Source organism: Pavona decussata, unplaced genomic scaffold, assembly GCF_977016875.1.
Source record: "Pavona decussata unplaced genomic scaffold, jaPavDecu1.1 SCAFFOLD_95, whole genome shotgun sequence".
In the NCBI taxonomy this organism is placed as follows: Eukaryota; Metazoa; Cnidaria; class Anthozoa; order Scleractinia; family Agariciidae; genus Pavona; species Pavona decussata.
Window position 1 is genome coordinate 1,771,541 of NW_028145512.1, and position 12,993 is coordinate 1,784,533.

The 12,993-nt window shown below is 38.6% G+C and overlaps 1 protein-coding gene and 1 pseudogene across 1 annotated transcript; both read left to right on the top strand.

Annotated features, from left to right (window-relative positions):
• The first annotated feature begins 7,733 nt into the window (after window positions 1-7,733).
• Window positions 7,734-9,137, top strand: LOC146473060 (uncharacterized). Its single transcript, XM_085118932.1, has 4 exons — window positions 7,734-7,775; window positions 7,903-8,076; window positions 8,447-8,557; window positions 9,030-9,137. Exons 1-4 carry the CDS (start codon window positions 7,734-7,736, stop codon window positions 9,135-9,137), a joined length of 435 nt encoding a protein of 144 aa, XP_084975058.1.
• Window positions 9,138-11,343: 2,206 nt separating this feature from the next.
• LOC146473061 (uncharacterized) lies at window positions 11,344-11,882 on the top strand (annotated as a pseudogene).
• Window positions 11,883-12,993: the final 1,111 nt, after the last annotated feature.

A 12,993-nucleotide genomic window follows, 5' to 3' on the forward strand; every position in this document is an offset into this window, starting at 1 on the left:
TTCCTTTGTTTGTGCATGGTGAAAAAGCACTGTTATTGTTTCACTTATAATGAGCTATGCCACAAAATAAAGCCTATCTAGTTAAAACAGACTGGGAGATGAGAGAGACACAAACGGCACTTTACACTGAAAAGATCTCTGCGGCAATAGATCTCCTGTATAAAGATGACAACTCTGAGTACAATTATAAACTTTACAAAGTTAAATTTATCCCAAATTATCCTCCTGTGGTGGATCAGTATTACTGAGCAGATAGCTCATCAGAAGACCAATCGCTGTCTGTTTCTTCATTGTCTGTGCTTGTTTCAGATTATTTGAACTTTGATGGACGGGCGCACATTCTTTTGCAGCCATATCCACATTAACGGAATCACCACATATTTCTTCCTCCATGGCGTTTGGGCAATTTAATCGTCTACAGCACGATTTCTTTTTCTCTTTTCTTTTTGCCGGAAAAAAATTAATGTTTCCGCGCTTAAGAAGATCACCAGACATCGTTAAAAAAAATGTTTTTGTGAAGGTGCTTTTGAAATACAAAGGCGGGTAAATAAAAACAAAACTGTTGGCAGACGAAAATTTCTCATCCTGTCCCCCCTCCCCCCCCCCCCCCTTCCCCGCTCCCTCCAGGAAAATAATGGTCCGTCCATAAGTTTTGGTGACCGCTTCCCGACATAGTTTGAACCCAATTCAAACATTAGCATATATTTGACAATAACAAGAATCTAGATCATCACTAAAGCTAGCTATTGAGTATGTCTGAAGTCGTTTTAATATTAAGAATAGCTTTGAGAGGCCATTTTAATATTGATGATTTGTTTGTTGAATATTGTCTTGATTTGGTGTTGGAAAATATTGGTTGACAGGTTAAATTGTGAGAGAGTTAAGAGGGATCATCCGTGTGCTCTTATTTCTCTCAACAGCAATGACGCTCACGGAAAGCGTTAAACATGTGTAGTTTTCTCTGCCCTAATGTTGTTAGACAAATATTTTTCAAAATTCTTCTTTCTGTCATCGAAGATGATTAAAAAGAAGAATTCACGTGACAGAGTTGTGGGATATTTTAGGGGCAGTTCCAGTGTCACGCACCCACTGTAATACTACTTCCTATCGAATCGAACTGATCCCAAACGTATCGATTCATTCATCTGAACTCAGATACTCGAAGGGAAACATTTATTATATACGAAATGAATCTCCTCACTGCAATGTACGGAAACACCTACAATAAGACTGACCTTAAGCGGATGTGACGGAGTTCAACATACAAATTTCAGGCGGACGGGAAGTATATTCCATTATTTGGCCATTGTCTTGAAACCGGTATCAACTCCCCCCCCCCCCCCTCCCCCCACCCCATCATCGGCACGGCGGGAGCGAAAATCATGTTTAATAAAACGTTTTTGCTAGAATAAAGTTTGACTGTAGCAGACTGCTGTGCTCTTAATAGAGTCAGTCTTCGCAGGGTCGCACCTACCCACCCACGGTTCGATCGAGTACCCCCTCCCCCCTCTGGCCCTCTTGGAAACGCGAAAAACAATAAGTAGTAAGACCCTGACTGAAGAAAAATTGTGCGTTTCGAAATATTTAATTTTCAAACATATTTTGCCAGCTGTGAAATTAGCCTCGCTTTTTTATCAAATTGTTCTGTAATTTAATTCCTGATTCCGGATAGTTTGCTACAAGACCCGGTATTTCTATTTCTCTGCGGTAGTGCATGCAAATACAGTTACATGTCAACATTTACCTCTTTTGTTCAACTATCGTTTCACAACAAATAAAGTGTCGCTTGATGTTTTTTCTTTGTACGTTGGCTAGATTTCAAAATACTCGGGCCCACTTGACAGTCAACTTAAAAACCTACTCCCGCAGTTCCACAGTCGTCAAACGTTCAAGCCAGAGTTTACGATAAAGAAGCAACTTAGCGTTACGTGCCGCCAGAACAAACTGTCAACTGGCCAATATGACTGTTTCTCGTTCCTCGAAATATAAACTATATTCAACAGTCATCGACTTCGGGACTGCGAGACTGCGGGAGCTTTTTTATGTTCAACGGAATAGAGCCTGAAACGTCTTTGTTCTACTCGTCAGAACTGACCTATATAGTCATTAAATATGATAACAGTCAGCTCGCAACTTTATAGCTACAGTTCAGTGATGATTGTTTAAATCAAAAGTTGTTTAAATCCGAAGTTATGTAGAGTTGTTCATCTAAATTCATTTTCACGAAATCGACTGATGTCATTCAAACAATCGTTCAGAAATAGAACATGATAATGGCCTGGAAATCAGAGCGCTCTTTCACCCACGTCATAGGGCCACACGCAAGTATGGAACAGAAAAAGTTTTCCCCTAAATATAAAAGGAACCAGATTAACTTCCTCTCATGAAGGAGCAAAGGTCAATGTGTGCTTCATGTCAGTAGGAAGAAATTTAAACATTTAAAGTAAACACCTTTGTTAGGACATATCATTGTATGATCAAACAAGCGACTTGGATTCTATTTCAGACGCTTAAAGCACTTTTAACTTTACTTGACCTCGGCCTCGGCATGCTTCTGTGATTAGTTGATAAGTGATATCGGCTGTTCTTGTCAGTTTTATTTTACTGAATGACAGTCAAGGTCATGAAAACATGAACGGAAGGCATTTTGTTCGTGGTTACTTTAGTATATGTCATTATTTTTTTTTTTCTGTCGCGCAATTGACTAAGTTTGATACATTAAAAAATTGTTGCAGAGAATTGAATAGCGTTGTGGAATGTGTAGTAAATATTTTAAAACATTAAAGGGTAAGGGGCTTTATAAGCCTTTCAATAATTTCTATGGGTCGTATTAACTTATAAATGGCTAGAGTTGGACCGAGCTAAATCTAACCTTTGGCTCACACTTTAACGCGTCTTTCTTGAGTTTCCGTTGGAATTGGTCAACCGTCATTCTCAAGGGTAAAAATTAAGAAATCATTCAAACTTTTTCATTTGACACGCGCAAATAGTTGAATTGTGTTACGGGAATGAAGAACGGTCCCTCGATCGCTTTACTGAAAGGAACTTTATATCTGGTCAGGCTCGTAAAGAAGCCGCTTAAGTAACCATGGAAAACACTGATGACTTAAGTAAATCACTTTACGCCCAATTTTTGTCGGAGATTAGCCCCGATTGAAACCACATATAATTATAGTCTAAAGCTGCTAATATTTTGACATTGATTTACATGACTGCAAAGTAAAGCAACATCGCTTTTCGATCGGATTCGTAGTTTGTTCATCGATTTCATCTACTTCCGATACCGAAATGTAAGACAAGGAGAACGCTATCTCGCTCTATGTTGACTTCAGTTCGCATCTTCATCGCGGAACACGCTCACGGCATTCAACATGGTCTTGCGCTAAATTAAACTAGTTCATGTTCTCTCAGTGCTTCAAACACGACTGACAACGTAATCATTCAGAGAATAGTCTGTGACTTTCCTTTGACATTTTAAATTTGTGGTTAATCCAGACTGACTGAGTATAGACAATTTTAAAATTCGGTACGTAGATAACCAATGTCAGGTGTAGGTTTTCCGTATTAAAAACCCAGTATTAACTGGTGTCGGTCTTTAGCGGACTAATGAATATATGTGCTTTTAGTCGGGCAAACAAAACTGTCCGTAACAAGCGGGTGTCCGTAAAGCGGGCTTACCGCACTGTTATCTTAAATAAAGCCCGTGATATTTTACCATCATAAAAAAATTAAATATCGCATATGCGTCGGATCCGTAGCGTTGTACTTTAATTGACTTCGGATATGACGAGGAAATCGTGCATGCTTTATTGCCGCTCCACAAAATTACGTTTTCTCTTAGATTTCTTGTTATCATCAAACATGGGCTAATAATAGCACTGAGATGTCCGTAACAAGGAAATCGGTTTGCTGTGACAAAATGAGTTTATTTATGACGCAGTTTGCTATAGCCGCCATCAATGTTCCCTACACGAAACCGCGTCAGTCGTATCCGATTGAAATTAAGTTCCTGCTTACCTTTTTGTCGTAACCTTAAGGTGGATTATGAAGTTGGTTGATAATGTTAGCAAAGGTTATCCTTAGAAGGCTTGGCAATATTTAAACTTTCACTGAAGAATTTATACTGTTTCTAAAGCCGCAAACAAACTGAGTTACTTCCAGAATCTCAGCATTGCGGAATATTCAGTGTTAAGTAAGAATTTTGACATAAAACAATTTACCCGAAAAATAAGCCCGATCCATGCTCCTTTGCTGTTAGCGAAGGTTATCCTGGCTTAGAAGTCTAGGTAACATTTGAAATTTCACGGAATAATTTACGTTTCGTCAAATTTCTAAACCAAGCAAACTGAGTTACTTCCAGAATCTCAGCATTGCGGAATATTCCAGCGTTAAGGAAAAATTTGACATTAAACAATTTACCCGAAAAATGAGCCCGATCCATGTTCCTTGTGAGACGTGAACTGACGCGGCAGAAACACTTGTTGAAGCTTCCAAGAATACAACATGATTTAGAATGCAAGGCAAAGAGACAACGTGTCATGAGAAAAAAGCTGACGATGCATTTAAAGGGGAAGTATCATGGGGTTTTTGATATCTTTTGCTAAAAATGATGAAATAAGACCTTCAATCACCTGCCAAATAATTCTAGAATGACTAGAGGAACGAAATCAACTCAATTCTTGAAAGAAACAACTTGTGATCTGTTCTAGCGCATTTTGGAAACAAAAATGCGAGAACTTGAAAAACATTAGCCTAATAGTTCCAATCCAAACTGGCCTACCCTGTCTCCGGCCAGAGGCACTAATCGACAGTTTTATTGCACTGGGGTGATAATTTTTAACAAACTTGACAATTATTTCGTTTTTTCTGCTGACAGTCAAACATTTTTGGGTTTTGAAATGACAGCAAGTTTTCGTGATACTTCCCCTTTAACACACACAGCTTCCTCTCAGATTGGTATATAAGGCCGCCGCAGTATGGACTCAGCAACCAAACAAACTAAGACTCACTCAGACAGAGAAAGTCAGCCAAACAAACTGAAGAGAAAGGTAAGCAGCAGCTAGAACTAATTACTCGGGCCGTAAGGCGGACCGAGTTGATTCCGGTAGCATTATCAAATTCTTTTTTCTTTTTGGGGTCGCGATGGGCCGAGAGATAAGACTTCGGGCCACGAGTTATTGTTCTCGGTCTCGTTTTTTGTATTCGGCTGGTACGAGTTACGTTTTCTGTCGTGTTATCAAATTCTTTAAATTCTCGGTCGCGTTCTTTGTTTTCGGGCTGTGAGGAGTGTTTACAATATGCGAGCCAGACGTGCGAGGCATGAACAAAACATGCGAGGCATGAACAACCCCAACATAAACTGCTAACCGTTAAGCTAACCGGGGAGCTATTTAAGCTAACCTAAGTGCTATTTAGGCTAACTGGAGTGCTTTTTAGGCTAACCGGAGTGTTTTTTAGGCTAACCTGAGTGCCTCAAGGTTAGTTTTGTTTAACCGAAAATTTGGTAACTAAATCAGTCTATGACCTCGCGGGCCAAGATAGATAAAGATGTCTCACGTTTATTATAGAAATACAATCAATGTATAAACGGTTTCTGTCTCCAAATGAAAGGTGAATAACAAATGCTTTCCCCTGAATTTCATTTAAAAATATAAACAGCGAAACATTTAAAAACGTAAAAGGATATAAACATACGCGTGATGCGTAACGTTAATCTAGATCCGGGGGGGGGATCAACAGATGTTTGGGTAGGGAGGTGCGGCCCGGGCGTTCAAACCCTGACCCTGTTTAAGACACAATTCTCCGATTTTCCTACTGCCCGTTTAAGACAGAATTCAAAATTTTCAGGCCCTTTCTAAGACATTTAACCCAAAACACACCCTGTTTAAGACTAGAATGAAACAAGAATACACTAGTTTCTTACTGTATTTTAATGCATTGGCAATCACAGTCTGTTTAAGCCATTAGGTCATGCAGGGATACCCTGTTTAAGACAGAAAGTGATGAAATAGATACCCCGTTCAAGACAAAACACCCTAAAAACCATACCCTATTGGGCCGCACATAAGGGAGTACCCCGGAGTCTAGATCATACCGAAAATTACGATCCCTCATTGACCCGGCGTCACATACATATTAGGACCGTACAAATGGTTTCTGTCTCTAAACGAAAGGTGAAAACGTAAGGATTAAAGCCCGGGGATTAATAAAAGCATTCGTATGACAGATGTCGTTTTCCCCTGTATTTCATTCTGACTGCAAGAAAAGCAATTCTATCTGGTGGTTACTTATTGCCTCACTCTATCTCTGTATCTCTATCTATTTGGTAGCCTGCGAGCAAGCTCTCTTGGGAGTGGGGGGCGGGAGGGGGAAAGAGGATCCACCCCCAAGAGAGCTTGCTCGCAGACTATCTATTTGGGGGAATTAGCGATGCTGGAGGTTATCACTGTTAAAAGATTGTAAGCTTTATGCACCACACAGTCAAATATGGTCCGAGTATAAGCTGGAAACAGCTTCTTGTTCTTATAATAAAAAAGTGAACAAGACCTGCAAATTGTGGGGTAACTGAATGCAGGCATGTGGTGTAATTTAAAAAGCGCGTGCAAACCATTGCTTGCTCTGTTGACTAATTTTAGACGTATTTCCACACATTATGATACGCCATTTCTTAAACAACGGTTTTGGTGAGTGTTTCTCATAAATTATATTAAGAAAACCGAAGACAGCATTGGCTTTGATACAACGTTGTTTTAAACTTTTTTAAAAAGTTCTAAAAAATGATCTTGTCGTCGTGGAGTATAACCCTTAACTATAACTTTATTATTAAAAACTTGATCATTGTGTATAATGCAGTCCAGGGGTTTGATTGGATTAGCTAAATGATTGGCTTTACTAAATTACAACCAAGCTAAGGCATGCTATATGCAAGAAGTTGATTTAAGGTTCATAGAGTATTAGGGGCGACGTCTTTGAGTGAAGTATGTCCAATTTGTAAACCAAAGATAAAAAATTAAAATCGCAACTCCCTCAGTGAACGTGCTTAGCAAAACTAGTTCAAGTTTTGTCTACTTACTCGGCACTCGTTTACTTTACCCAAGTACATAACCAGAAAATGGAATAGAAGTTAAGGAGCCAATTCCGAAACATTTACCAAAATTAAAATAATAAATGATACATTTTTTCTTCACACAAGAAAGTCAAGAAATGGAAGTCACCAAGGTCCTCATCGCCGTCACATTTGTTGCAACATTAAGCTCCATGGCTCTCAGCGCCCCCGTAAAACCATCACCAACTGAAATTCAAGTCTTCGCGGATGTGATTTCTCGAGTGGTCAAAAATGGCACTCAAGAGGTATGAATTGATTTTTTTTTTTTAACATTGACAATGAGAATCGGATTTTTTTATCCCTTTGCGGATAAAAAGCAAACACTTTGACACAACAAGGCTTACTCTTCTGTTTTCGGGAGCTTAGTCCTGCTCTAGTTTTGTTCCTTTTTTCGGATTTATCTAGCTGAGCTACAAATATCTTCCCTTTAAACACTTTTTTTAAAAAGGGGCTCTTTAGATGTAACTTGGCAAGTTAGATATGATGGTCATTTTCATTATATTTCAGTCCTCTATTAGACTAAGTGCTTTTTTTGATAAAGACTAACGTTATTGGCCAACATGTTTTGCAGATAACAAGCCTGTATAGTCTGATAACCTCGACAAGCTATATCCACAATTCACTTGTGATGCTCCCGAATACGAACACACAAAATTGTTTATCAAATCAGGTATGTACCGCTTTAAATTTCAATTTCATTAGCAAGGTGATTAAGATAAACGTCTGTTGTCAGTCTAATTTGCAATGCTGTAGTGCCAGTAAGACAGTGAGAGATTTGAACATGTTTCTTTTGATAGAAATCGAAAGACAAGCTCGCTATCGCGTACAAGAAGCTATTTGTATTCAGAAGTCCGCTGTACATGGCTTTCTCTTATGAAGAAACCCAAGGAAATCAACACAGACTGCTGGCTCAACTGTTTAGGAGAACAAGCTCTTACGTCAATGGTTCAACTGTCGTGCTATATCGTATGGTAAGAAACCAGAAAGGCTTTATTATACTTATTATATTATTATACTTAATATTACCAAATAAACGTTCATGAACTCCTGCTACTTTAATTTCTGAAGGATTAAAGCCGAACATAACTGTGAATAGCTACAAGCCCAACATTCCAATGGAAAACAATTATACTTTTAGAAAGCCCGATAAAAAACAACTGTAGGCTGCAAGAACTGCTTAAACCAAGATTTCACTAACGCTCTTGTTTTTTCAAGATGCATTTTTATGCTAAGAAAAGTGATTTTAAAACTATAGCAACCAATCCTTAACATACCACTTCATTTATGTAGCAGCAATACAAACTATGTATTACATCTTTTCATTCTTGAATGAAATTTTAGATGAGGTTAAATCACTTTCCGGTGCCCACCGTCCAGGCTGGAATGTCTGAAGCTGATCTGGATCAATTCTGTCGTGGATACCTTCAAGGTCTTGTCGACAATAATTTAGTGGTAAGTTATTTTGAAATACAAAGCTTATTTACGCACAAAAGTACGATGAAGAAATTCAAGAAAACAATAATGCTGGGAAATAAAAGAATATCTACTTGTCGATTTTGAGTATCTGTTTATGTAAAATTACTTTATTATGAAATCACACGTGAGTTATATCTGTTAAAAAAGGAAAAGAAAGTCGACCTGCAGCAATGTAGCAAGTGGATTGGGTGCGTTTGAATCATTAAGGTTTAAATTAAGAAGTAAAAAAAATTTGTTAGTGCGCTGTCGAAGAAGACAGAATGTTTTATATTGTTGCTGTTGTTATTTTTGCGGTTGCTGCTGTTGCTGTTTGAACAGAGTGGCATCGAAAGAGAAAACTATTGCGTAACACTTTTCCTCTGTTTTGGACCTATGTCTACTGTTATAGAAATAACGTAAGTTATATATATTTAACAACCATACTAATGTTAATTCATTATATGTACAGAAACTTGTTATTACCGATGATGTGGTGAAGATTTTTCGCAACTATCTCATTCTCGACTCACTTAAGGACGTCATCGGACAGGTCTCCATCTGTGTTGCTAATATCTAATGTGGTAAAAAAACGATCGCACTGCCCTCTGGGAGAAGCAAGGCTAAATATTTCTGTTATTTATTATTTATATTTATTTAAAAATGCTGAAAAACTTATTCAAATAACCTTAACTGATATTTTAAGGCAAATTGGTTACTACAGATTAATTATCACGCGACATTCTCTTAGAAGCATCTTCATTATTTAAAATTAAGAAAGCGTGAATTCCTGTACTTCAAACCAGTCCATATATTACAATGTCCTTTGTGGAATGACTTTAGTCTTTTATTTCTAGATTCCGTTATTTTTTACAATTTTCAAGTTTACTTTCCTAAGTACAGTAACGCTTTTGATATTTTAAGGAAATGAATAGCAACTAGTTGGTATTTATCCTATTAAGTTTCCCTCTGCGAGAGAAAACCTTTTTGTATTGAGGTTATTACTTGTTGCTGATTAGGATCAGTTTATACTGTAATCTGTTACAGATGTTTTAATGACTCCAAACCATTGTATACGTGTTGTTGTTAAATTAACAATAAAACGTTGGAAACACAACCGAATTATTTTCTCTTTTATTCCTTTTTTGCATAGTTCGTCTAACGGCCGGTATCTAATTGCCCTTTCGTTGCAAAAATCTAACCAGTGAAGTTAGACTTCAAAGTCAACCAAAATCGAGTATAATTAATGCAGGGTTTATTCTGGGCTCGGGACGTATGCGTGTTAGAATTAACATCCATATGTAAACGACCTGGTGAAAACAGACCTGCTACGGGTTATTTTTCCCTCCCTGGTGGAATGTTTACTTCCCTGGTGCCTGGTGACGATTTAAAAAGTCCCTGGTCACTTTCATTTCTCCTTGGAGAAGAATTTACTTTTCCAGGTTCCACATACTCCCGTGACAGAAAGAAAAATCACGAATTTGTCTCCGAATCCCTTTCTTGCTTCTGTTGTTAGGCGAAAACTTTTTCAATGAACATGAAATAAACTTCTTGTGATGGAATTCGGTGTGATGCGTGATAACTGATCAATTTAATTTCTCGGCTAGAGTAGAATTTGGTTTCCCAGGTCAGTAGACCTGCGTTCTATGATTTCCACTGGACCCTGATAGCCTGTAGTCCCATTGTTTTCATGTCTAGGTACATTGTTTTGTTTCGTCCTTTTCGACCAATCATGTGAGACATTGCAAGCGGTGCAGTATCACCTCTTTCTGGTTGCATGAGCTGCCGTGGCAGAAAAAATACACAAATTCGTCTCCAAATCTCATTCTTGTTTCTTTTACACGGAAACTCTTTCGATGAACATGGATTACTTGTAATGATATCTGGTGTGATGTTGTGCAAAACGGCTGCTGCGGGCTTAGGAAGTCCTCTGACGAAATATGACAGTGCAGATATAACCCACCATCTTAATTTTCTGTGACTTTGCTTGTAACGTAATCTTGGTGACAGAGAGTCCATCTGTGTTGGCCATGAGTAGCGAAGGCACGATTATGATTAAAGATGAACTGTTGCCGTGCGTATGGGAAGAAACTTGGAAAGAATGGAACTATAATTGCCGAGCAAAAGTCAAATATGAGAACCATTCACATGCACACAATGTTTAGACCGATAAAACGCCCGATGAATATCCAGAAGCCACAAACCATCATTGGTCAACTCGCAGCAGGACATAAATTAAACATTCCCCCGATATATAACGAGCGCAGACGGTAACATTCGGATGACTGTCCTATGATGTCGCTTCATGTGCGACTTGTTTCGTCTTTGAAGAAGGTCTGGATAGGGTTTAGTGTTAAGTGTTATTTGGCGTTTTTTTGTTATGTTTAGTGTTAAAATTGGTAAAGTTTTAATGTTAAGCCTTTGAAAATAGTTAACTGTTAAGTGTTAAGAGGTGTTAGAACAGTGATTTCACGCATCAGAGATCAATAAAAGTTTCATAGAGAAGGCAATAATGTTAGAATAAAAGGACTAAGGTTCCTCAAACTTAGCTCTTATGATAAAGGCGTGCAAAAACTAGAAACAAAAGGAGAAGAGCCTGCGCAAGTCCACGGAATATGCTGTTTGCAGAATACTATCTTTGTGTCCGACGTAGCAGCTGGACTGTTGGAATTGGTGCTCAAACCGTAGACGCGGTATCACTATCCCTTCAAGATGCTGTGAACAATGTTTCATCAGTGAATGAATATATTAAAAGCACAGTTGCTACGGTTAAACAGTACTACAACATGAAAGAAGCAGCAGCAACAAATGGTACCGAAGGAACTGTATCAAGGGAAACACAGGTCTCGTTGGAACTCCTCAAACAAGGTATGGCACGACTGCAAAATAACTTAAAGAGCATAAATGACGATTATCTTGGTGACGTTGACCTCCGCACGTTACTGACCGCTATAGTTGAAAATCTTCATGCAGTCTCCCACTTCAAAAACTTGACTTTCAAAGCTTTACAGTTGGCACAATTGCAAAAGAATCAATAAAAAGAACGACAAAGTGGAGCGCCAAATACTTTACACATGACAAATCGTTTTATCCAGTTCCAACATCTAGTATGGAGTTGGCGGATGTTGAAGTGATGAAGCCTCCAACAGCTGCAAGGATAGATCCTCCAATTGAAATAGCGATGAAGGACTGAGTTGGTGGACAAATATCGTCCTGTGAGGCAGAGAACAATGCGGAGTGAAACCACAAAAAACAAAGCCGGAGCTCTCCCTCCAGCAGTGTGTTCCATTCAACCTCCTCATTCCAAAGTAATGTTCAACGATGACTCAACTGTTGAAGGTCGAAAACGAATATGGAACAAATTATGCTGCAAGTCACAAATGACGATGGGGACTCGCACGTACCCAGCATCAAGTTTGTGGACGATAGCACGGTTGAAATAGTTGCTGTTGGTGAAGTGCCAGATCAAGAGGATAAATACGACACGGACTTAGGCAGCGATATGGATGATGACGATCACGACTCCTACTCCGACACAACAACACTCACCAGGTCTGGTCGCGCCATTCCCTCTCATTTTCGCCTTGACTTTTAGAGTTTGCACAATCGGGCGTGCGCATATATACATTACCTTGTGAATGACTCTGTGATCCGGAGTTAATTAAATGAAAACACGAAAATAGCGCTACCTTGGACCCGGGAGGGCAAAGGGGTTCAGATTCAAAGGCTGGCTTGCTACTGATCTAATACATGTGCTAAGAAACGAGAGGATTGGTTAGTGAGGACGCAACAGCCTATTTCCCGGTATGTTAAAGGAGCATAATGATTAATTAAACAAATTTTTGAAATGAAAGATTGCAAAAGTGTAATAACGACAGAAAAAAAATTTTCATTGTCGAGCATAATGTACCCTTCTGCTGAGAAATAGTCTCCCATGATTTTCCATGATAGAAACATAACAATGAACAAACACAAAATTGTAATCAAAATGACACAGTCTGTAAATTAATTGTAGATATTGTTCCATATCGAATGTTCACGTTTGTCTTGATTAGTATCTTTCGCTTTTTTAAGCCATTTCCGCTTATATTTGTATCAAATTTGGTGTTACAGTGAAATTTTTAGTGTTAGATGTTAAAGAGCCTAAAATTTAACTGTTTGATGTTATAGAAGGAAAAATTTTAGTGGTAAGTGTTTTTGAGGCCCCCCCATCCAGACCAGACCCCCTTTGAAATTTGTGAAATTCTTTCGATTTCGTAGAACTGTTGGGTTACCGAAAATGTCTGGAGGGCGGTTATTGGACCTCGATTTAGATAAGGGAAGATTGTCTGGCTACTAGAAACCTCGTGGAATAAAACGCACACCGTTTATGCCATATAACCTATGCATATCGATGAGAATGTTGTGAATGCGTGCTTGCATACAATCGCGAAAAC